This window comes from Pantherophis guttatus, chromosome 1 (assembly GCF_059756535.1).
Source record: "Pantherophis guttatus breed Tessera chromosome 1, ASM5975653v1, whole genome shotgun sequence".
In the NCBI taxonomy this organism is placed as follows: Eukaryota; Metazoa; Chordata; class Lepidosauria; order Squamata; family Colubridae; genus Pantherophis; species Pantherophis guttatus.
Genome location: NC_142063.1, coordinates 213,597,078 through 213,622,136, shown reverse-complemented (window position 1 = coordinate 213,622,136; position 25,059 = coordinate 213,597,078). Strand labels below are relative to the sequence as shown.

Here is a 25,059-nt window from a genome sequence, read left to right as displayed (position 1 = left end):
GGAGGCCAGCTTTTAGTAGATTTGGTAATCCATTCAGACTGGGTCAGACAGAAACTCCAGATAAGCAATTAGGCAAGACAAGATTAGCTTAGACAAACACCTAGGATTTGCATTTCCCCTTTTGCCTATAGAGCCAGCCATGACCCCTACATGATCCCATAGAAATCAAAAAGGTATAAAAACCCACCCTACTCTCAACTCCATTTTGTCAGCTGTCCCAGAACAGCACACTGTGGGTTCTGTTCATCAATAAACTTTATTTCCAATCAGCCTCCATTTTGTTTCCAACACCATTCCCCTGGCCTGGAACTGAATCAGATGAATTTTCATCCAACATTAGCCTACTAAGGAAACGTCTAGAAACCAACCCACAAGCTTGGAGAACCAACCTCCACCCTCACCCTACACCCAAGCTACAGATATTCGCCACTAACGCAAACACAATCCTTCCATCCCCCTTTCCACCATCCCATCAGAACCTGTCCTTCCATCCCTCCCACCATCATAACTAATGAAGCTTCTTGGATGAGAAGTTAAACATTTTCTTCTTCTTCCTCAGGGAAAAACAGTCCAGTTGCCTTTTAAAGAAAAAAGCAACTTTGAGACAACTATGACCTGGATGACTGAGAATCTCCACCAACTTTCTTCCACATAAAACTTGAGTGTTATGTTAAACCCAGTGGTGAAATCCAAATTTTTTTACTACCAGTTCCGTGGCTGTGGCTTGGTGGGCGTGGCAGTGGAAGGTTACTACAAAATCGCCATTCCCTCCCAACTCCTGGGGAAGGATATTGCAAAATCTCCATTCCCACCCCACTCGAGGAAGGTTACTGCAAAATCCCCGTTCCCTCCCCACTCCTGGGGAAAGTATATTGCAAAATCTTCATTCCCACCCCACTTTGGGGCCAACCAGAGATGGTATTTGCCGGTTCTTCAAACTACTCAAAATTTCCGCTACAGGTTCTCCAGAACCTGCTGGATTTCACCCGATTAAACCTAACGATTGGGCTATTTCTGACGATTGGGCTACTTCTGTTCCTTTTGATGTCTCATGCTCTAGTTAGCAAAAATGAAGTTTGTGATTTTTCACCGGCCTCTCTTGCCTCCTTGCAAAAGGAGCTTTAATTGTCTGAATCAGGCAGTCTGGGGACCCAGAAAGGAAGAAAGGGCTCAAGGAAGATCCATTGTCTTGATCTGTTGGGAACTTCCAAGTCTGCAAAGGGCAAGGCTGCCCACCCCAAAGAAGGGGAAAAAAAGGTCTGGCTATTGTGCAAAACGGATCCCTGAAAGAGATCGGGCCTCTCCGATCGGTCTTTGAAGATCGAGTCTATTTTTGATTTTCTTCCATCGCTCTCCGCCTCTGAGGTCAAATGAGCCCGAGGAGGAGCCGAAAGACTCTCCAGTTCAGGGTCCCCTAAGCGTTTCAACGCTGCAAGATCCGCGGTTTTTTGGTTTCAAGCACATAGGCAGGCACAGCTGCCCCGCCCCCTTTGCACACTCACACAGCGCACACATAAACACACAAACACACACACGCCCGGTGGAGCCGTTCTGCCTGCAACCGCTTCTGCAAAACCGAAAGCATGGCTTTGTCGGAAACGGCGGCTGCCCGGGGGTTCCTTCTGCTGCCTCGGATCGTGCTTTTCGGAGACTCCATTACTGAGGTACTTCAGGGTGGTGGTGATGTTGGTGGTGAGTGGGACAACATGGCCCCAAAACAGACGCAAAGGCCCTGTGTCCCTTCTCCCTCCCCTTCCCCGCCTCCCATTGATTTTCACACGTCTTGCTTTTATTCTACTTGTTCTCCTTTTTCGTCTTACTTACTTACTTCAATCGCCCCCCCCCCCCGCAAGCCAGTGGTCGCCTCCCAATCACCTGCAGCCTCGAGGTATTGAAGAATTGAAGAGGTATTCAATTCAGAATAGAGCTGAAAGGGACCTTGGAGGTCTTCTAGTCCAACCCTCTCCCCCTGCTCAGGCAGGAAACCCTGGCCATTTCAGACAAGTGGCTGAAGACAAGTCTCTTCTTAAGTAGAAATGCTTAGAAATTTTTTCTACCTAAAATTTTTTCTCTTAGAAAAAAATTCTACTTCAGATTCCCCCCCCCCTTCTTAGGTAGAAATTCACCAGGTGGAGTTTTCTTTTGAGCTGCCCAAAGAGGCTCGGAGGGGAAAAAAAAAAAAAGACGACTTCCTTTGCGTAACGTGAATTGGCTTTTCTGCGCAGCTTTTAAGGAGTAGCTTTGGAGTTGGGAGGGGAGCGTGGCTGCCAATTGGGGTTGCTATCAGAGGTCTTCAAACTTGGCAGCTTTAGGACTTGTGGACTTCAACTCCCAGACTTCAACTCCAGCATAGCTAGCTGGAGAATTCTGGGAGTTGAAGTCCACAAGTCTTAAAGCTGCCAAGTTTGAAGACCTCTGTGCTAGTCTAATGCGATCACAGCTGGTTGCCAGGCTTGGAGCCAAACTAAAAATACCGGGAAAGAGGAGGTGATTACATCTGACTTAAAATTTAAGTTGATAGGAGAAGTTTGGAAATGGGCTTCCCCTCTGTAGCAAGCCCCACTCATCAACCGGACAGCATACACTCCAGTAATTGAAAATACAATGACTGTAATTGAAAATACAGCCAGGAGTGTCACTAATTTTGCTGAAATAGTTGGGAAAGTAAAAAATGACCTCTAACCTGGCCTGCCTCTCAAGATTGTCATGCTTAATCTGAAATGTCAAGACTGGATTATTATTTTTTAATCCATTTTAAAATAGTCCTTAGAATGTGGGAACAGGGAAAGGAATATCTCTTCTTTCAGGATTCCAGCTGGGACTTTCAACTCATGTCTGTTTTGCCCTTAAACAGAAGTTGCTCATAATGATCTAAGAGCCTATCCATCCCTATTTCATAATAGTCCATGACAATAGCACCTTTGATATAGCCATACTTAAATGACTTTATTTACACATTGCTTTTTCATTCAGTCAGAATATTTGTAGGTATAGTCAGATTGCAGAAAACCTTAATATGCCCTATGGAGGTTTCTAGTCATCCAGGTCAAAGGTGCTTTTTCAAGAGGCAACTGAACTTCCTTGTGTGGGTGGTTGTTTTTTTTTTTTTTTTGGAAGACATTTCGCTTCTTATTTAAGAAGCTTCTTCAGCTCTGAGAAGTGAAACGTCTTCAAAGAAAAGTCTGGTTACTTCTTGAAAAAGCACCTTTGGGACTTAATATACACCAGGGTGGATTTGATTTAAATCGAGTTGATTTAAATCACAATTTAAATCAACTCGATTTAAATCATAATTTTTAAAGAGCAACTGTCATCTCTGCTACTCCTTTGACCCACTGTTGACTCACCAATAGTCCTAGTGTTGCAGAATATACAGCCTCATGCTGCATAACTAAGTTCCATTTCATGCTGAATAAACTAAATTATTTATGTATCTTAAATAGAAAACTATTTTACGATAGATTTTTACCCCAAAAGTTTTTTATTAAAATAAATTGGATAAAATCAAAAAAATCCAATTTAAATCAAAAAAATATCCGATTTAAATCAAAAAAATCTGATTTTTTTAAAAAAAACCATTGATTTTTATCCACCCTGATATACACTGATATTTTTAACCTCTTTATTTTGGCTACATGTCATTTCCAGTGGTCTAAATAAAAACACCTCGTACAGAAGGATTCCCAACCAACTCTTGATCAGATACAATAAACTACATGTTTTATACAGGTAGTCCTTGATTACAACCACAACTGGGATCAAAATTTCATCATCAGTGTGGTCATAAAGTGAGTCATCATGTAACTGGACCTGATTTTACAGCCATTTTTAGCACAAATCACTGCAGTTGTTAAATAAAACATGACCATTAAGCAAATCTATCTTCCCAATTGCTGTTTTTTGTAGGAAACAGGCTGGGAAGATTGCAATCATATGACTGTAGGAGTGATGCAATGGTCATCAGTGCGAGGACAGGTTATAAATCACTTTTAATTTAATTTAATTTAATTAATTCAATTTATATGCTGCCCCTCTCCGAAGACTCAGGGCGGCTCACAATACATTTTAAAAAATTAAACACATTAAAAACTCATTCACGCCATTCATGACCGGATCTCGCCAGATCACAAGAGCGAGATCAACGCCCCAGGCCTGCCGGAAAAGCCAGGTCTTCACCACTTTCCGGAAGGCCAATAGGGTGGGGATGGTCCGGACCTCAGAAGGTAACTGGTTCCAGAGAGCTGAGGCAGCCACAGAGAAGGGCCTCCCCCGCGGGCCTGCCAGCCGGCATTGTTTAGCTGACGGGACCCGGAGGAGACCAACTCTGTGGGATCTTACCGGTCGCTCGGAGCTATGCGGCAGAAGGCGGTCTCGAAGATAACCTGGCCCTAAGCCATGTAGGGCTTTAAAGGTAATAACCAACACCTTGAATTGTGACTGGAGACCAATAGGGAGCCAGTGCAGCTCGCGGAGAATTGGTGTAATGTGGGTGTACCTAGGTGCCCCCACGACAGCTTGCGCGGCTGCGTTCTGGACCAACTGTAGTCTCCAAACACTTTTCAAGGGTAGCCCTATGTAGAGCGCATTGCAATAATCTAACCGTGAGGTGATAAGGGCATGAGTGACTGTGAGGAGAGCCTCCTGATCCAAGTAGGGTCGCAATTGGTGCACAAGGCGAACCTGTGCAAAGGTCCCCCTAGCCACAGCTATCAGATGTTGCTCTAGTCTTAGCTGTGAGTCTAGGAAGACACCCAAATTGCGAGCCCGTTCTGAGGAGGACAATTCCCCCCCCCCCCCCAGAACCAAGGATGGACAATCAACATAGTCTTTAGGAGGCAATACCCACAGCTACTCAGTCTTGTCTGGGTTAAGCCTGGATGGGAGCCTATTGACTCCCATCCAGACCCTCACAGCCTCCAGGCACCGGCACATCACATCCACCTCATCACTGAATTTTTCCAAGATTGTTATAATTTTAAACTGTCCTTAAATGAACAGTCCTAAGTACAGGATTACTTGTACAGTACAAGGCTACATTATTATGTACTTGCACACCCAACAGTGTTTCAAATGACATCCATCTCAAGGTAAAGTTGAAGAATTGATCCAAGGGCCAAATTCCACGTCCCCCCCACAACATTTCTTACATGTGTACTTTGGAAAAGAAAGGAGCCAAACTTCCTGCTCAAATGGAGGATGATGGTGATCACTTCCAGCGTTCCTGTGAACAGAGGAAGCAGTTCTCTGAGTAGACATGGGGCTTTGTAGTCCTAGATTCTGGATTGGGAAATGCCCTGTTCTGCCTTGCAGGTATTTTGTCACTCTTCAAAGTAAATAATTCATAAAGTTGTCTGATGTGCATTGGCTTTTACTAACGGAGAAATTACGCAAGTGCTACCAGATATGGGGCTGTCAAATGCTGACAGAGAATTATCTATGCTTCTTTACTGCCATCTACTTGGGACTTTGCAACTCAGAACTGGTAGCCCTAAATTTGGTACTGTACTTGATTGCAGTGAGTCACTGTGTATGATGCTTAAAATATACAATAATGTTGGAGACACTAGGCTGAACTGTAAGAATGAGTACATTTATTGGGATCTCTGCATTTACATAAATTGTTAATTGTCTTTCTTCTAGTTTTCCTTCCAAGATAAGGGATGGGGCGCATCACTTGCTAATAGATTAGCTAGGTAAGAAATACTAGCATTTTATTTATTTTGTTTTACCTCTCATCTTGTCAGTTCTTTTGTCACATTGAGAGGAAACACACCGTCAGAATATTCAAATGATACATCTCTCCAGGCTGCATTCTTGATGATGTTCTCATCTGACACATAGGAAATCACAAGAGATCACTATGGAACCAGTGAAATTAAAATTTCTCTTAATGTAAATGGGAGACTCCTTCCTTTTTTTATTTTTTATTTTATTTTTACTGTTATTAATCTAACTGTGTTTGGTGGCTCTTTTGGCATCCCACTTTGTTGTTATTGCATTGCCAGCCCCACCAGGTAGACCAGACCATGAAATCAACTGCATGGCAGGGCAAAACCCACTTTTATTGAGATTGCTAGAATAACAGAATTGTGCAAGTGTGGCTGCGCTATATCTTCCCTATCTTCTTGGTTCAGTGAATTAGGGAGGGGGTCTGTTTAAGCCACTTCTGAATGGGATCTCGTTCCTCTGAACTTAAACAGTGTTCCTTCCACTTTTGCTTCGGCAACAGTTCCTGCCTATCTTCCTCAAGGTTATCTTCCTTATAGTCTACAATTCTCCCACCAATTTTTAAACAATTTCTAAAACCTCTACTTGACCTCTGTAGTAGTTCAGGCTCTTCACATCTATAATGATGCGTAATGCCTGGAAATACATTGGAAATGGATTGAAAACATAAACCTCATGATTTGTTCTGCATTGTAAATAAGGTTTGACAATAAGAAAATGTGTAAGAATTCTGGGTAGAAATGATGAAAGATACAAAAAGCTTCTTTTCAACGTGGAATATAGTACATTATGGAGAGGAGAGGAAGAGAAAGTCGGATTCATGCTAAATGCTGAACCAATTTGACTGGTAGTATGTATGAATTGTGAATTCTTTGGGACTAAAATTATGAATATCCTATGTGGAATACAACACTGAATAATTCCCTGACCAATCTTTACCATTTCAAGATGTAGATTGACTACATAATGAGATACACAGAGAGACACTCAATTTTATGTGTATACTCATTTTAGAAAATGCGATGTCTTGAATCGTGGACTCTCTGGCTACAACACCAGGTGGGCTAAAATTGTTCTTCCACGATTAATCAACAAAGACCATAATGCTGGAAACACCCTGGCGGTAACTGTCTTCTTCGGGGCAAATGACAGCGCTTTGAAAGGTACAGAAAATTTGGATTCTTCATCCTACTCTTCTAATTTAATGTTTTGTTAGGCTGGGATTGAAAAGTATGTTACTTCAAATATTTTAAAGCCTTCACACACTGGTCCAGATACGTTTAATCAGCAGACACGCCAGCCACTTTCTTGGGTTATGGCAAAACACATGTTAGTGCGTCAGACTGTTGAGGTAATGTGGGGGGGGATACAATGGCTTGCTTGAATTTCAACAAAGGCTCTTAGAATGTGTGTTACTGAGATGCTGTTTCATTGCTTCCCAGGCTGCTGAATCAGCATTCTTGGTCTCCAGGGCTGTATGGCTGAGCCAGCAGCTGACTGTATTTTCCTTCAAAAAGTCCATGCTGGGAGGGGTGAGCATCTTTCAAGGAAACAGGAACCCTACTGTCTTTCTAAGTGTTCCTTGTGTCTAATTGATTTTGTAGCCAAGTTAGCACTTCCTTTGCTTTGTGAAAATGTATTTAGAATGAGGGCTTTTTGCTTTCTGCCTCCCAATTTTACTTAACTGTCCTACCTTTTCCCAGTTTGAGAAGAGCTGTGTAAGAAACAGAACATGAACAGAGCACAACAACTGCCAGAAAGTTTAACTCCTGTATCTTGTTAAACAGATGAGAACCCCAGACAGCACATTCCACTGAAGGAATATGCTGACAATTTGAAAAGTATGATATGCTACCTCAACTCTGTGGACATTTCCAAACAGGACATTATATTAGTGACTCCACCACCCCTTCATGAAGCTAGTTGGGAAAAAGAGTGTGTGGCTAAAGGTGAGGATTTTTTAAATTCCTTTTTGAATAGAATTAGCAAACTTCCCTGCATGATTTATTCCATGTTCTAGTTAAGTTATACCAGGAATGTTTGGCCTAGCCTTTTTCCATTAGTTCTGCCAAATTTGTCCTGTTAGCGTCTTTTTTTTTTTTTTTGCAAAATAAAATGACCGTTGGCATGTTTTATTTATTCCCATCTTAAAATTAGAATCAAAGTATACAACTGTATGGAAATAGCTTTTTAAAAAAAAGCAAAAACAAAACGCAGCAGCTCAAAATAATCTGCAGTGAAGCTATGAGGGCAAAATTAGCTTCTAACCTTTACTGCATGTGATATTGTGGTCAGCAAAAGGATTCTCTGTACCCCACACTGGTTCTACACTATACATATATTTACATTCAGTCTTGTCTGTTCTATAGCTCTTGCTAGGAAAAAGAAAAATGGGTATCAGATCTAATTTGGTTAGCAAAACATGTGGATGTTCCTGGATTGTAATGTCACCACAGAATCCAGTCAAGACAGGAGTCCTGGTATTACAGAACTTGGTTTTTCATTCATATGTGGCACACTCAACATCCCTTCCATTATGAATTCATATGCAAAAATTCAAAATACAGCAAGCGAGCAAGGAAGAATGCACAGAGCATGGATTCCAGAATGCATTTCAGTCTCTTTACCAGCAATGGCCAGAGACCATGTTCGTTTCCTCCTCTGTAATAATGAGTTTCTTCTGTATAAGTATACTTCAACTCTGTCCTCATGTTACACCTCTTTGTGTATGTGTGCAGTGGGAAGTAGAGGGCGGGCTGAGTACTGCACTGCACTAAGACACATGATCGTAGTAGAATGGAGGTGAGTCTAGGCTGGCCCAATCACAGTTTTCCAATTCATTATCCAGCTGCCTCTCCTGGAAAGATGCATTTGGGGGAATTTTTTCAGTTTTTGTTTTCTGCAGCCGCTAGTTGGAACCAACCCATTTTTACCTTTGATCTTTCTTCTGTGACATTTCTCCTAACACTAAATTTAATTCCATTTTATTAGGGTTTTGGAAAGGACAATTCTGATTTTTACATGCTTTTGTTCCAACGGATCAATAGGTTGGATGTAATGAGAATAGCAAAAATTAACTCTGGATCTAAATTAAACCAAGCTTAAATTCCAAAAATTGCCCATGTCAACATCTGGATGGGACTGGAGCCGGAGCCGTATGAGTTCCTCCATGAAGAAATTATATTGTTCTTCTGTTTGTCCACGTTCACCCTCTTAGATAGCTACAGAGCCTCCTTGATTAGCGATTGTCTCGCATAGCAATTGTTTTCAGTTGTGACAGTGATTTATGAACAATCCCCACATTTATGACCTTCACAGATCTATAAAGCAAAGGAATGCTGAAGTATCTTCGTAGTTCCATTTAGCAACTGCTTAGCTTGACAACCAAGTTGCCCATTACAGTTGGGGTCCTTTAATGAGGACATTCTGTACACCATTAAAGCCTAAGGGTGATGAGTTTCATCATCTGGATCCATTTGTGATTCATGTTTGTTACTCAAAAAGCAAAACCTGAACTCAGTTTTTAAGTTTGATGTATTTTTTCCCCCTAATTCTCAACAGGTGAAAAATTAAATCGGCTAAATTCTGTCACTGGGGAATATGCAAAGGCTTGTGTTAAAGTAGCTGAAGAATGTGGCGCTGATGTCATCGACCTGTGGACACTTATGCAAAAAGGAGACCAGGTGTGATTTCTGAGATTGTCATAGCAGTGTACGCAGCAAAGTGAAGCTAATTTCCTTACTGGGTGCAAAGTCTCCCTTAGAAGCTCATCATGTTCTATTTTGCAGACTGGCGGATTAGTTGAGCAATGATTAACACAGGTAGTCCTCGGCTTACAACAGTTCATTTAGTGACTGTTCAAAATTACAATGGCATGAAAAGAGTGATTTACAACCATTTTTCACCCTGATGGCCATGGCAGCATCTCCATGGTCATGTGATCAAAATTCAAATGCTTAGCAACTCATATTTATGACAGTTGCAGTGTCCCGGGGTCTTGTGATCAGCTTTTGCAACCTTCTGACAAGTCAAGTCAATGGTGAAACCAGATTCACTTAACAACCGTGTTACTAACTTAACAACTGCAATGATTTACTTAAAAACTGTGGCAAGAAAGGTTGTAAAATGGAGCAAACTCAGGGGTGAAATCCAGCAGGTTCTGACAGGTTCTGGAGAACTGGTAGTGGAAATTTTGAGTAGTTCAGAGAACCAGCAAATACCACCTCAGGCTGGCCCCAGGAGTGGGATGGGAATGGAGATTTTGCAGTATCCTTTCTCTAGAGTGGGGTGGGAATGGAGATTTTGCAGTATCCTTCCCCTGCCATATCCACCAAGCTACGCCCACCAAGCCACACCATGCCCACAGAACCGGTAGTAAAAAAAAATGAATTTCATTACTGGGCAAACTCATTTAACAAATGTCTCACTTAGGAACAGAAATTTTGGGTTCAATTGTGGGCGTAGGTTGAAGACTGCCTGTATTTTTGGCTTAAGTTTCTTTCTGTAAAGTCATCTGAACAATTTACAACATTTTATATTTTGTGAAATCTCTGGTTTAGGACTTCAACTGTTACCTGTCAGATGGACTCCATTTATCAGAAAAAGGAAATACTTTTCTAGCAAACCAGCTTTGGACACTCCTAGAAAAAAAATTGTCAAGCCTTCCTCAATTGCTTCCCTATTGGCGTGATGTAGATCATCTCTACCCTGAAGCTAGTCTCCTGGGCATCCCCATTGCTAAGAAGCAATAAAAAGAAGAACATCCGTAGGTTTTGTAGATGTAGATACAAAATAAAATTTCCTTTTTTTTCCACAATCAGCAATACCAATTCTTAAGAGAATATACTGATATGAACTTGCATTCTCAATTATTAGACCTCTATAAATATTCACTCAGAATTGCTGAGTTTTCTAATTATGTCGTGACCGGCATAGGTAGGGCAATTACCTGTTTAAAATTTCAATGCACATTGTACGCATAAGAAAATTGTCAACACAAGCAAAAAACAGACAAACAGGCAATGTGGGATTGCCTGATGGATCAGACAATCCCACATTGCTACAGAACTGTAGACTATATTTCAAGCTCAGAACAGGGCTGGTTGTCTAACTTGGGTTGTTAGGAAGGATCACCAGATTTTGGATAGCATTTTGTAGGCTGCACTCCAAAAGACTATTGGCTTAAGGGTTAAGACTATTTCAGGAGGGATTTTAAAGGGGAACTGCTTTCCACATCCTCTAGATTTTCCAAAATGCAAAAGGGAAAAAAGGCTACATTTTATTTCCTCAACCCTAGAATTGACATTCAAGGATGCCAGTGGGTTGTATGTCCACTTTTAGATGGCTTCACTGTTGCCCTAAGAAATCTTTCTCCTCTAGCAATAACAAATCGGTTAAGTAGCCCAGGATCATGCATACAGTAAGTAGTTAAGTGACTTATTTAGATAGGTTGGCAAATGTTAATGATTTCTGTAGTGGACATTAGCAGTCAAGAGATACAGAATCATATGGCATAGGGATTAAAATATGGAATTAAAAGAAAGCGGGACAATAGTTAATGCAACAATATAGTAATCATAATCCAAGACGATTACAATAATTGATAATTCTGAATCAAGCTTGACCAAATCTTGAGAATGTGGGTGGTGATAACCTTGACTGAGACAATCAACAATGTGAATGAAATAATAGCAAAAGTTGTCTTCGGGCACTCTGGAGAAAGTAATGAAGTCCTGCTAAGAGAAGTGTTAGAAAAAAAATCAAATGTTTTAGAGATGCAATAAAGGCTTAACCTGGTTGGTAGGTTACCACTAAAGTGATGTTCTGATTGCAGGGAAGCAGAGACACAATAGGGGGAAGAGCCGTTCAGATAATTGTGGTAAGAAACATACTGAACCACAAAGTCTTTTTGGAAAAAAGCTAAGGTGTTTAAAACTACCTCTAAACTACAGTACATGTAATCCAAGCTGATAATGTATAGCATTGGTCTTGGAATGAGTGATAATTTGGTAAACAAGAACCACAATTATAACAATACAAGCAAAGGATCCTTTGGCTAATTAATCTTTGCTGATGTGGGCGCTTAGTCTAAAAAAATTTGCTTTGCAGCTAGCATTTGCTGGCTGGAAGGAAGTGAGCAGGCAGCTCTTTGGAAATGCATTGGAGCTGCCAAAAGAAGGCAGTTTAAATGCAAAGGCCCAAACCCGAATGCAGCCAAATGTGCTTTCTGCAATTTCCTAATATCAGCTTCTGCTTCAAGTGTGACATAGGCCATTTCAAGCTTCCTCCTTAGATATTTCACCAGGCAGTAGTTACATTACTGATTACTTCCATTGTCTGATTTCTATGGTACTCACCTTGCTAAAAGAATAGAACAAGGATGGGCAACTCTGCCTATCATCATCAGTCAAATAACTCAACCAGTATGCCAACAGATTCCTTTTTATCCAATGTTCAGCAGTTGACAATACCATATTAAGATGAGCTGATCAGTTTTTAAAGAACAAGCATTCATGTTCTATTTTTGATTGCTGCTATTGCACCTATTATCAGTTACAGTCACATCCTCCATATACAATTGAAAATAAACGGGCAAAGTAAATATTTTAGACTACTTATCAGTCTACAAGTCTCCCGCATAGCTGTTTCTGGAATGCAAGATAGAATAGACAACTGCAGCATTTAATTGCCTTGGTTACTACGACACACATCGAAGTACAATGTTTAACGGGTTATTGAAGCTTTTAAATTGTCACAGAAAAAGGGACTTGTGTATCAATATTTACAACTATTCAATGAATGCCAAGATGCATCTCATGAAAAACTTTTATAAGTTGTCCTTGATACAAGCTTAACTTGTGACCCAATGGACACAATCATTCAAGTAGCTTTGCAATAATACGGACAGTGGTTTCTTCCTGCTCCTTCTAGAATGTTTTTGGAATGTCTAATCTAGCCTACAGTTTAGGGATTCTTGCTGAATCTGTCCTATCCAGGTACTAACCGGGCCTGATCTTACTTAGCTTTAGGAGCCCAGCCAGGGTTGACATATCCAGGGCCTGAAAAACTTGAAGCTTTAATTACCACCAACTATTTATATTTTAGAAAATCATTTTATTACATGGCAATGGGAGCTCTTACTCCTCATACAAAGGTTACTTTACAGCTGGGCATGAAATCTAAAAAATTAACAGAATATCGGTAAAAATACCTCAGGGACACAAATTCAAGTAGTGTAACAAATATCCATGAAAAATGTACAGGTTTGTTAATTAGATGCTACAAAATACAAATTTTTCATCAGTCATTTTTTCTGATATGTGGACCAGCTCCCAAGCTGTTGTGTTTTATATAAAGCATAACTCAGGACATGATTAGATGTGCAATTGGAAATAATGCTACCCTTTGGATCGTGAGCCAACCGCTTCTATATGCACTGCCTCAACTCCTGAGATCAGGCGATCCCTCCTGAGATCCCTTCCCATTAAAAGGAGAGGGCTGTGCCGTTTCTGCTTTTGCTCACTCAGCAAAAGGCCTGGAGAAAGCCACAAAGGCAGCAATTGGCACTTGACGGAGATCAGGACTGAGATAAGCCAGGCTAGTGGCAGAGGAGCCCTGCACAACAAGACGCTCAGGTCTTTTTCCTCATTGCAACCACAACTTTTGCTTCCTCACAGAAGCAGATCAGCCGTAAAAATGCAATGTGAAATACGCCACAGACGAAACAACATGCAGATGCCCTGGATGCTGTACACTGGCATGGTTTGAAATACAGTTTTATGAAGTCCCCTTTCTAGACTTACATTCTTTCCTCACAAAGTGAAAAAAGTGAAATGACAATTACACATTTAAGATGTTCGTTTTGCATCAGAGATTAATACCCAGCACCCTATGTGCATAGAAATCTGAAAATCAGTGAAAACATTGCTTCTATCTCAATTGGATTTTGATTAATTTCCTGTCGGGTTCGATCAGAATGGCGTAATTAAAGCCACACTATATTTTATTTGGAAAACATTACTTGGATTCCAAGATTTGCATTGAAATAATTAGCTGCTATGATACTCCCTTCAAATTTAGCTGAAATCTCTGCCTTTCCTGAATACCAATTAAATTGAAAGGTTCCCTTCATCTTTCATTAAAAAAAAACAATACTGTTCAGCAGCATTCCTGAAGTCTCTAATAAAAGACGACTTCATTTATTTGGAAGGACTGTATTCTGGAGGGGAAAAAGAAATCTCCTTTAGCAGTGCCGTTTAATACCAAGAAGGCACAATATAAAAATACTACGATATACAAATCTTGGGTCAGAGAGATTATGGCTTGATTCCATCCACTGAAAGGTAGGTTCAATTTGAGAATACAGAAGAGAGTCAGAAAAACTCAATATATCTGACATCAGTTTTTATGCTTTTAGGCAGTACTCTTTCACACTGATATCAGGAAGATCATACATATGGCCAGCATCTGCAGTTGGTCACTTCCTTGCTTTTTTCTCAGTATACATATATATGCATATGCATGTATAAATGCATACACACACACACACAAACACACAGAGAGGCAGAGAATATAATGAAATGGCTTTAGATCAACTAGCTGAACTTGGTTTTGTGCAGAAGAATCAGCAGCTGAGAAGGCAGAGACTAGCACTCGGTTTCTTTGCTGTCTACTCTATGCTGGCGCTGCAGTTTAAAAGAGCTTTTCTCACTTCTGGTGACCGGATGATCTGTGAGGTCTTCAAAGGATTTGGCAGCTGTACTGTTGTTTGGAAAAGGATCTTTCTCAAAGCAATCCTCCTCCATATGCGAGTCTGTGCTTGGATCCTCTTGGATAGTGTCCATTCTTTGGTGATCCAGTTTTGGGGGCCCTGCTGCCACAGACACGGGTACGATGGGCTGCAAAGGCTGGTGCCGACTTGCCGGGGGCACAACAGGGAAAGGCTTGATGATTCTGATGGAGGCTGAATCCATGCTGCTCAACATCTCGACGTTCTGCAAGACACAAGCGGGTGGTACATTAATCGGAAGAGGATGCTAAACGTCTTCCTTGCTTTATTACATCATCCAAGGAAAGTGTTCACAGAAGGCCTGCCTCTAAGGGCCGCTAACACATATCCTGTACAGGTGGTAAGAGGGCAAGTCTTGTGAGAATTCTGGCCCATACAAACCTCTGGACTTTTAATGAAAGATGACCATTTAAAAGCTTCGCTACAATGGGCTGTAGGAAAGTTGTATGAAACTGCTTAATTTCTACAACGTTACTTTTAAACAGGGAGGTATGATAAAGTTACAACTACCGTAGGATAAATTGAAACTAATTTAAGCTAAAATATAGTTGAATGAAATTAAGAAAGGATATCTGGAGCCTATGCTCATGCAGGAAACACAAGGTACATATAATCTCAAGTAACTCAGAAACGGTAGAGAGAATTTGATAGTTTGGCATGAACAAGTTTTTCCTGGAAATAATATCTTTCAGAACTGGATTGGGTTCTTATAACCCAAGGGTGTCAAACTCAATTTCATTGAGGGCCGCATGAGGGTTGCGTTTGACCACAGGGGGGGTGGGGAGCATGGCTGGAGTGGGCATGGCCAGCTCAACGTCACTCGTGTTGGCGGCACCTGTGGTGGCCTGGGCGGGGCTGGAGGATCCATTCTCTCCAGCGGAGGAAGACAAGACCAGGGAGAGCACCAAACCCTTGTCCTCCAGAGGAGCCTCGCCATCCCTCTCAGGCCACACGGACAACCCTGAGACAGCGGCACAAGCTATCCACAGCCCTAGGCAGCAGAAGGCAAGCACCCAGCGTGGCTCTCCTGAGCTCCCTTTTCGCTGGCAGAGGCACCGTGGGCCAGTCCTTCGCTGTTTCCAGGGTAGCCCCATGGGCCAGATCTTAGGACCCCACGGGCCAGATCCGGCCCACAGGCCTGGAGTTTGATACCCCTGTTGTAACCCAACCTTGTAGCTTTTTAAAAACACAATTCAAAAACATGACATTATACGTACATGATTTATTTAAACTTTGAAGTTTCCTGTCCAATATAGATTGACTTTTTTGTTCAGCTGAATATACATTTTACTGGTAGTCCTTGAATTAGGACAATTGAATTCAGGGACTTTTCGTTGTAACTCATTGTAGGCATAAATTGAGTTACCACATAACCGGACTCAATTTTATGATTGTTCTTATGATGGTCATTAAGCGAATCACCTGTTGTTAAGCAAATCACATGGTCATAAATCTGAACCCAGTTTATTCAGTGGGTATTTTTTTAGGTAAACTAGTCACAAGTCACAAACCGCTATCATCTGACTGCGGGATGCTGCAGCTGGTGGTAAATGCAAACCAGTTGCTAAAGTGCCCAAAATGTGATTATAACATGACTGCAGGGATGGTATGGCAGTTGTAATTCATGGATGGGTCATAAGTAACTTTTTTTGAGTCTCTTGTAACTTTGAATTGTTGTTAAATAACTGGTCATAAGTTGAGAACTACCTGATGAAAACTTTATCCAGCAGAGGTTTGTTGTCAATAAAATGCAGTACTAAAAGTATTAATTCAAGCAAACTTACACTTGGACCAAACAGAGATTTGGTGTTTTCTTCATATTGCCTGTCCAATTTCTTGTCCTGTTAAAAAAGGGGGAAATCACATCTTTATTTCTATAAACAAATCATTATTTTACAAATAATCAGAACTCATGGGTAGTTACGTCAATCACTAAGCAAGTTATTATAACTTTGGAAACAGTTTCAAATTACCTAGCCAATATGCTTCTTCCTGCTTTTAAAAAAATAAAGGTGTTTTTAAATAATGATTTCTTTAAAAACCTCAAGTTCTGAAAAGGAAGCCAATTTCGAGGAATCAAAACATTCCCAAATTACTGGAGATGGGGGAGGAAGGAGTGGAATGAATAAACAGGGAATACTCTTACTGTGAAAAGATCTAAGTATCAAATGTGTAATACTCAGCACTGATTTTCGTAATTATGGACTCAATGTCTTTTACTATAAATTTACTATAAACTTTGTAGACAATTAAATTTTCTTAAACATCTACTGTTGACTGATCATTCATAAAATCGCACTTGAATTTAAGGCACCTGTTTAAATGAAAACTTACCACACAGTGTACTAGAATACTGAGAGGAATCCAAAATAGCAAGGAGAATACAACTACAGATCCTACTATGTTGTCTGCTAAAAATTTCCCTGTTTAAAAGAGAAAAGACACCACATTCTAGCTATCTTAGAAATAAATCATATGGAAAAGAGTGCAAAAACAAATACAATAGGTAAAATTTTATATGTCTTTTTACCAATTGATTAGTGCAATGTGACAAAATAGGAACGTATTATGTTGAAATAACTGAAGTACCTTAAACATCAGGAAATAAATTATCAACTTTAAAGAGATTTTTCTACCAGTAAAGAATAGAAAATGGGAAGCTAGACATTTCTCCAGGGTATGCATTTAATACTGTCTTCCCAGGTAAAGGTAAAGGTTCCCCTCACACATATGTGCTAGTCGTTCCCGACTCTAGGGGGCGGTGCTCATCTCAGTTTCAAGGCCGAAAAGCCAGCCCTGTCTGAAGACATCTCTGTGGCCATGTGGCCAGCATGACTAAATGCCAAAGACACACAGAATGCTGTTACCTTCCCACCAAAGGTCCCTATTTTTCTACTTGCCTTTTTTGCTTTTGAACTGTTAGGTTGGCAGAAGCTGGGACAAGTAACGGGAGCTCACCCCATTACACGGCACTAGGGATTCGAACCGCTGACCTGCCGACCTTTCGATCAACAAGCTCAGCGTCTTAGCCACTGAGCCACTGCGTCCCATCTTCTTATATGTCAATTTAATAAATTAAGAAGAATCAGCAAAACTTGGAAATGAAATACAAGCCAACTTTACCTTTGCTGGGTAAATAGTTACACAAATTATATGACTTCTTTTTTTTTTACATAACATTTAAAAAGTTCTCCTACTCCCCTTGGAAATTACATACAAACCTGTTCCTTCAATTTGCATAGCCCTGCATAACAGTAGGATTGATGCCAATTATGAATCTATTATCATAGCCAGAATTTCCATGATTGGATTATAAATCCAGAATTATTCACGATTGGATGGAGGAAAGACATTGTTTGTTTTATTAAAACCTTAGGTGCATTAGTTAATACAAATATTTAAATCAGGTGTGTCCAAATCATGGCCCATGGCCCATCCATGCAGCCCTGGACAGCTAGTAGTGTAGCCTCACAAGATCGTAAACTTTTAACATTATGTGACTTTTAAAATTATTTATATACATTAATTATATTATATATTTTATATGCAGCCCAAGACAATTGCTCTTCACTCAATGTGGCCCAGGCAAGCCAAAAGGTTGGACACCCATGATTTAAATAATCAGATCAATATTAGATATATTAATGCTACCAAATTTATTGACAAAACTGCTTTTTAACTATCACATTTCAAAAAGCAAACAGAACACTGCATGAAATAGAAAAGATGGGCTGAAAGTAAGATTTCAAGCAGTGGAAGATGCATATCTTACCAAATGTATTGATGCTAAGCTGATCAATGAAAACCCAAAGTCGTTCAATCACATCCTGTACACGCTTATCACATTTGCCCTGTAAAACACAATGCTGGCTTAGAAAACCAGGTTTCCATCCTAGTGACAGAACAACCTATCTAAAGAATAGTGAGAAACAGAAAAGGCAGGTTAAGTGCAACAAAAGTTGGTAGTGAGTTAATTTCCTAGAAAACTATACCATTAATCAATTTGAAATAAGAAAAACTAAGGACTATTGGTGGCTTTGCAATTTCATTACAAAACAGGCTTTGTTGTTGGGTTTTCTTTCCCATAACAACACCTCAAAATATGACAGAATAGAGGAAAGGAAAGGATAGGGACAGAGGGCTGATACTGGCTTAATCAGTTATTTAGACATCTTTATGCACAGTGGACTATTTAGCTGGAAGACTTTGTTTCCAATGCAAAGAACTGCTTGGTATGGCCAAATTTAATTATCCTTTACAAATTTAATTATCTTGGCAACATCCTGTACCAAATTTCTCTCTCCCCCCCTCTTTCTTCTCATTCTTTCTTTCTTTCTCTCTCTCTCTCCCTCTTTCATACACCCACACACATTTTCCATGTAACATGGAAAATACCTTATTTTCATTATAGATCAAATTAATTGGATGATTGTTTTGATCCCAGCAGGGAGCAGCCCTTACAAAGGAGATCTAGGTAGAGGTAGAGAAGAAATTATTTGCTCCTTGGGCTAAATATAGCTACCACCAGAAAAATGGGCATTAACAAACAAATAAAACGGATAAAAAGAAAATGCAATGATCAGCAAAAACGTAACAAAAGCTACAGGATATGTGGTTCTAGAACAGCTACTAATACAGGTATCCTCAGCTAACAATGGTAATTAGAACTGAGAGATGCATCATTAAGTGAAGCGGTCATAAAGCGCAATGTCACGTGACGGCACTGACCACTGACAACAGTTGCACTTGTGGTTGTACAATGAATCCCACAAGATTTTTAGGTATGATGTTCCATGATTACCATTTACAGCCTCCTGCTGGGTTCCCCACCGGCTTTGCTTGTTGCCATTGCCTGGCAAAATAGCGATCACGTGACCATTTTGGCCTAGCACCCAAATCACATTCGCATGACACTAGGAATGCTGCAATGTTCACAATTTGGAAGACCAGCCATAACTTTCTTTGTTCGGTGTCATTATAACTTCGAACAATTGCTGAAAAGAATGGTCATTAAACTGACAACTACCGGTGGTGTATTTTAGAACACACCAACAATGATCAAAAAAGAGGAATAAAGCAATCTACAGAATGTGGGACCAATATCCAGGGATAGATAAAAAGAGAATACACTCTGATCTCGTATGCATACTCACATTTGTGTCACAGAATCCCACAGTGCAGGGCTTTCCCTTCCTCAAATAGAAGAAGTCCTGGGTGATATCATGACGGTAAGGGATGCATTTCTTAGACTTATCTCGACAACAGATTTTGCAGGAGTTATCCGTTTCTGAAATTCATTTTTTTAAAAAAAGTGGTAAGGGAAGGTTATTTGGCTCTTAACAGCAAATCATTTTCTATTGTTAATCATATCTCTCTCTGGTTATACTTATCCAGATCATAAAGATGAAGTATTTGAGCATCACAACTAATATTTTCATAAACTTAAAATACGGAGTGCAGCCCATCCAATAGAGCAAGAATAACTATGGAATTTCATTAAATCCTAGAGCAAAATGAAGCACAATTTGATGTCATACAAAGGCTTCCTTTTGTAATTAAACCCAACTAAAACAGTGTTGCATTACATTGGTCTCAAAAACTAGGACCCACAACAAACCAGCTTTGTCACACAAACAACAGGATACATAAATAATCAGTAAAGAAATGTTTGTAACAGGAAACAGATCATTCTTCAAAAGTTTCCACTAATCTTCAAATCATTCTCACACATTGCTGGTTACTGGCCTTTTGTCAATTCTAAAGTAGTTATCATGCATAGTTAGGGATAGGTTAACTTCTTCATTTTCTGTCGTATGTCATGATGGTCATAAGTCGAGGCACTTGCACAATTGACCTAATTTTAATTTTTTCCAATGGTCCTTAAGTGAATGTAGAGGTCGTAAAGTGAACACAGTAGTCATTAAATGAATCCCTTGCTCACAATGGGTGCTTTTTTTAACCAGAAACCAGACGTATCTGGCAAAAAAATGTAAATCACAATCAGATGACTGCTGGACACTGCAAATGGCCATGGATGCAGGTGATTGCCAAGCACCCCAAGTGTGATCATGTGACTGGGGGACATGGCCATTAGAACTTTAAATCCAAGTTTTAAGTATTTTTTGGGGGTGATGGTGTTCTGTTGTAACTTCGAATAGTCACTAAGTGGCCAGTTATAAATCGAGGACTATCTGTATTAGAAATCAAAAGATATTTCAAGGTGTGAGGAGGGAACAATGTGATTCTTCCACACAGGGAGAGATTCTTAGCAGAAAGGAGTCCCAAAGAGAGCAGGCATTATTAAAAAATGGCATTCAATAAGAACGGGGATGTCTGTGCTAATCCTGCTATTTTCATGGTTTCTTACACATACAGAGGACAAGCGGGATGGGATTTTAGGAGAATGTGGAGCTGTGATACAGTGGGAAAGTAGAAAACCTGAGGGGAAAAAACTCCATATGTCCGCTTTGGACTGATTTGAGATGAATGGAAATAGAGAAGGCCTCTGACAGGCTTGTAATGGAGTTACAAGCCTCTCAGCATCTTCCTAGACTTTCCAAGACTCTCAGCCGCTCCCATTTCCTGACCTAGAAAGCCTGACCCCAGGCTCTGAAGAAAAGAGCTGCTTCTATGCCTGGAAGCTTTCCCTGCAAGGGAGAACTTGGGAAATCTGGATCCACAATGGAAGAGTTGCTAGTTTTCTGAACATCCAAAGGAGTCTACAGAATACCGAAGAGATTTCACTATTTTTGCTTTGTTGCTAAGCAAGGAATCCTGATAAAGGACAAGGAAGAGAGCCAAGAAAGAGGTCTTGAAGTAGTTGCCCAAATGGGATATGAAGAGAAGGAAGGGGGAGGGGAAATGCCTTTGAATGAAATAAATGCTGTAAGAGGGCCCACCGAACAAATAAAACTACCTTTATTCTAATCTAGGACCAGAAAACTTATTCCAAGAAAAACAGGGACTGTTTGCCTTTTGTCCTTAATTCTGTCTTCAATTTTGGGTAAGATGTTTCTTGAGAGGAAGGTCAAGGAAAACTTCAAGCTCAGCGGACAGCGGGCTGTCAGTACACTGAGGCACTCTCCCTAACTGCTGCACCCATATTTATGCCCAATATTTCTTGGTAAACTATCCTTTGTCCTGTAGCTCCAGGAATCCATCTTCAATGGTCAAGGTCCTGGTTGAGGAGAAAATCCTAAAAGAAGAGCTCTCACTCAGGGACCAAAGGAAGCATTGGTCCAAAGGAAGCAGACAAGAAGGCTGAACTCACCATTGCAAGCACACGAACTGAGGTTCTTCCTCCACTCACAGAAAGGGATGCATTCACCACTTTTGCATTTTCCCGAATCCACGCAGACGGTGTCATCCAAGGCATTCCCAGGGGGAGGACAATCACTACTATTCCCTGTAAGTGGATTTGACAAAATGGTGGCAGACATCAGAATAGGCATATTTGGGGAAAAATACACATCACTTTGTATGATTTTCTAGGGAGTGAAAATGGATTGAGTTTGAGGTTTATCTCAGAAACTTCTACCATACTACTAAAAGGAAGAGCTGAGGTAAACAACTGCCAAATGAAAGTATAATGTAAATGATGTTATAGGCTGAGCTTTGGACACTTTTTCATCACTTGTTTACCACCAGATTAAATTTTCTCTTTTCCACCAAAATGACTGAAAAATCTAAGCAGACCAACATTTGTTCAGCTTTATTATTCTGTCAGTAACCTGAGGGGAAACTTCCTTTTGCTTTATATTTTTATAAATATAAAAGTTTCTTCATGAGATACTACTGCACAATCTTTGTTTGTATAGAACAAACAAACCTCACAATTAGCATTTTCTCCTTTCCCCTGTACCTCTGATTTTGGTGAAACTATTTTAATAGATAACATCGAAGAATGAGATGAAGGATCTCAGGGATCAAGCATGAAGTGCAGTGTTTGCTCCTAAATCATTTATCAGAACAAAAACTTTATACTAAAGCTGCTTTCATTCCAGAATGTTAATAAGTGCACTTGTGAATCTACAAATGGATCAGCTGCAATTATATCCATGCGTAAGCAGTCTGCATTGCTCAATATCCCTCTCCAAAAACCTACAACAGAAGGCAACATGCTGATGATACTGGACGCCAAACCAACAGATGACCACACCTAGTGGCTTCATATAGACATTTAAAGAGGGACAAAAGTTCTGAAGTGTCCTACATAGGAGGCATCTCTGGCTCAATTTCTCACACACACACCCATCATCATTGACTGGACCCATCCAAAGAAAAAGGAGGACCACTGGAACACTGTATCTCCCCAGGAGTGGGCTTCAAAAATTTTAGCAAGGGGTTCTCTGCCCGGTTGCTTGGTGGGCATGGTTATGGTAGGCATGGCTAGTTGGCCTCCTGCACCATGGCCGGGGGCGTTTTTGCCCTCCCTGGGCTCCAGAAGCTTTCCTCGAGCCTCCGGGAGGGCGAAAACAGCCTCCCAGGCTCCGGACACTGGAAACGGGCCCATTTCTGGCCTTCCCAAACTTCCGGTAACCCTATTTTTCATCCTCCCTGAGCCTCTGCGCACACCCTGCACTTACCTGCATCCAAAACGGGCCGTGTGGGAACTCCTGGGAGGAGCGGGGTGGGTGGGGCCAGCCAGGAGTGGGATTTGGGGGTTCTCCGAACTGCACAGAATCTTAGCTAAAGGTTCTCCTGAACCCCTGCAAACCCCCAACAGCCCACCTCTGTATCTCCCATTCACTCATGTGTTGGTTACCTTATGACTACAACAGTGCACACTACACTTCCCTGAAAGCCACTTGGAAGCTGCAGCTGGTCTAGAATGTAGCAGCCTAGGCAGTTATGGGCATGCCATGGCCTGCCTGTGTGACATTTTTGCTCCATGAACTACAATGCTTGCCAGTAGACTTCCAGATGCAATTCAAGGTTCTGGTGTAATTACTTATAAAGCTCTTCATGGTATGAAGCCGGATTGTCTGTATCCTAACCCTTATAATTGCTATCCATCCCACACTGTCTGACAAAGTTGGCTTGCTCCCAGTCCTATCAATTACACAATGCCATCTGGTAAGAGCTAGAAAGTGAGGAAATTCTCTATCAGGGCACCCGCCCCCCTGAAATACTATTTCCCCTGAGATTTGTACAGCCCCCATCCTGGCCTTATTTAAACTAATCCTTAAAAACTGGCACTATCCCCAGGCCTTGCTTACAAGTGATAGACTTTTTGGTAATGTTCTGGTTTTTCTAAATGATTTGTTTGTTTTATGGATTTTAGATATTCTGTTTGTGTGTATTTTATTGCATTTTTACTGAGTATTCTATAAGCAACCCTCAGGGTTGCTAATTGGGACAACCTATACATTTTACAAATAAGTAAGAAAATTAGCCTGAAAATATGCTTTAATATTTTTGTGTGTATCTCAGTTTTTTTGAGAGTTAGAATTATGAGGGTTAAGATACAGATAATCAGGCTTCATACCATGAAGGGCTTTATAGGTAATTACCAGAACCTTGAATTACATCTTATCTCAGTTTTTTTTTTTTAAAGAGTTAAAGATTATAAACTCAGATTTAGAGTTGGGTAGGATGTTCAGTTCATAACCCTGGCAAGGAGAAGAAAGCACATAAGCACATTTTATTTTATTTATTTATTTATTTATAAACTTTATTGGCTGCCCACCTTATCATCAAGGTAACTCTGGGAATATATTTTTCAAGCAATTTCTGTTTTGGAAACACATTTGTCTTGGAATGCAAAATTCATAATTTATTAATAAAACTGTTTATTATCTTAAACAATATAACTTTCTTTCCAAACTAAAATATACAGGGTATCATCATCTTCATTTAATGATCCCATAATTCCTTGCAGGGTGGAGTCTGGGCAACTGGATGGAGCTAGCGGAGTGTTTACTGGTCGGATGCCCTTCCTGACACCAATGCAGAGATCTGTTCAGCAGATATATTCTCATTGTGCCCAGAGAGAGAAATATCTGCCTCTACCTAGGATCGAATTCACAGCCTCCTGATTGTGAGGCGAGAGCTCCACCTCTAGGCCACTGCACCACTCCAAAATATACAGGGTGCACTATTGAAAAATTGAAATTAAAAGCAAAAATAGTTTAGGACTATTATTAGATAGAAAAATAAAGGACTTACCTGTGCAATAGGATTCCCCTTTACAGGTTGCATTGATAGCTTCTTGGCACTTCTTATCTGCACTTTCAAATTGGCATCCTTTACAGCAGGGGCTGTTTCGATCACTAAGCAGATGGGCAAAAAATAATAAAATATCTAGATTGATAAACTCCAAGAAATAGCAAAGATTGCCATAAAGATTGTATACTTTTTTTAAAATCTGTTTTGTTTTTTTTTTACAGAAACTGCGTTAGACAATTTTCATCCTGTCTCCAAGCTTTCCCATGGGCTCTTTCAGAGCTCTGTTCATCCTCTGTTCCTATTTACCATTTGTATATGAAGTCAATGGGTAACATTATTCACTGGCATGACATTAGATGCCCTAAGTACATTGCTGA

At 40.4% G+C, this 25,059-nt stretch overlaps 2 protein-coding genes across 5 annotated transcripts in view; one reads left to right on the top strand and one right to left on the bottom strand.

Moving 5' to 3' along the window:
- Positions 1-1,433: 1,433 nt before the first annotated feature.
- IAH1 (isoamyl acetate hydrolyzing esterase 1 (putative)) lies at positions 1,434-10,543 on the top strand. Of its 3 annotated transcripts, none has more exons than XM_087882410.1 (6): positions 1,434-1,664; positions 5,063-5,310; positions 6,742-6,890; positions 7,515-7,676; positions 9,289-9,410; positions 10,287-10,543. In XM_087882410.1, exons 2-6 carry the CDS (start codon positions 5,255-5,257, stop codon positions 10,476-10,478), a joined length of 681 nt encoding a protein of 226 aa, XP_087738536.1. In that variant the 5' UTR covers positions 1,434-1,664; positions 5,063-5,254; the 3' UTR covers positions 10,479-10,543. The 3 variants fall into 3 exon arrangements, with proteins under 3 accessions (XP_087738536.1, XP_034287962.2, XP_087738535.1); XM_034432071.3 differs by lacking the exon at positions 5,063-5,310 and adding an exon at positions 5,641-5,693 and having other exon boundaries at positions 1,451-1,664; XM_087882409.1 differs by lacking the exon at positions 1,434-1,664 and adding an exon at positions 5,641-5,693 and having other exon boundaries at positions 5,156-5,310.
- A 2,276-nt stretch (positions 10,544-12,819) lies between these two features.
- The window catches only part of ADAM17 (ADAM metallopeptidase domain 17), a 32,480-nt gene continuing 20,240 nt past the window's right edge, over positions 12,820-25,059 (bottom strand). For both annotated transcript variants that reach the window (XM_034432069.3, XM_087882408.1), the window contains exons 13-19: positions 24,683-24,786; positions 21,786-21,920; positions 19,669-19,802; positions 18,288-18,366; positions 16,850-16,938; positions 16,300-16,356; positions 12,820-14,720 (exon numbers count right to left, since the gene is read on the bottom strand). In XM_034432069.3, coding sequence (XP_034287960.2) covers positions 14,373-14,720; positions 16,300-16,356; positions 16,850-16,938; positions 18,288-18,366; positions 19,669-19,802; positions 21,786-21,920; positions 24,683-24,786 — 946 coding nt within the window. In that variant the 3' untranslated portion in view covers positions 12,820-14,372. The remainder of the gene's footprint in view (positions 14,721-16,299; positions 16,357-16,849; positions 16,939-18,287; positions 18,367-19,668; positions 19,803-21,785; positions 21,921-24,682; positions 24,787-25,059) is intronic.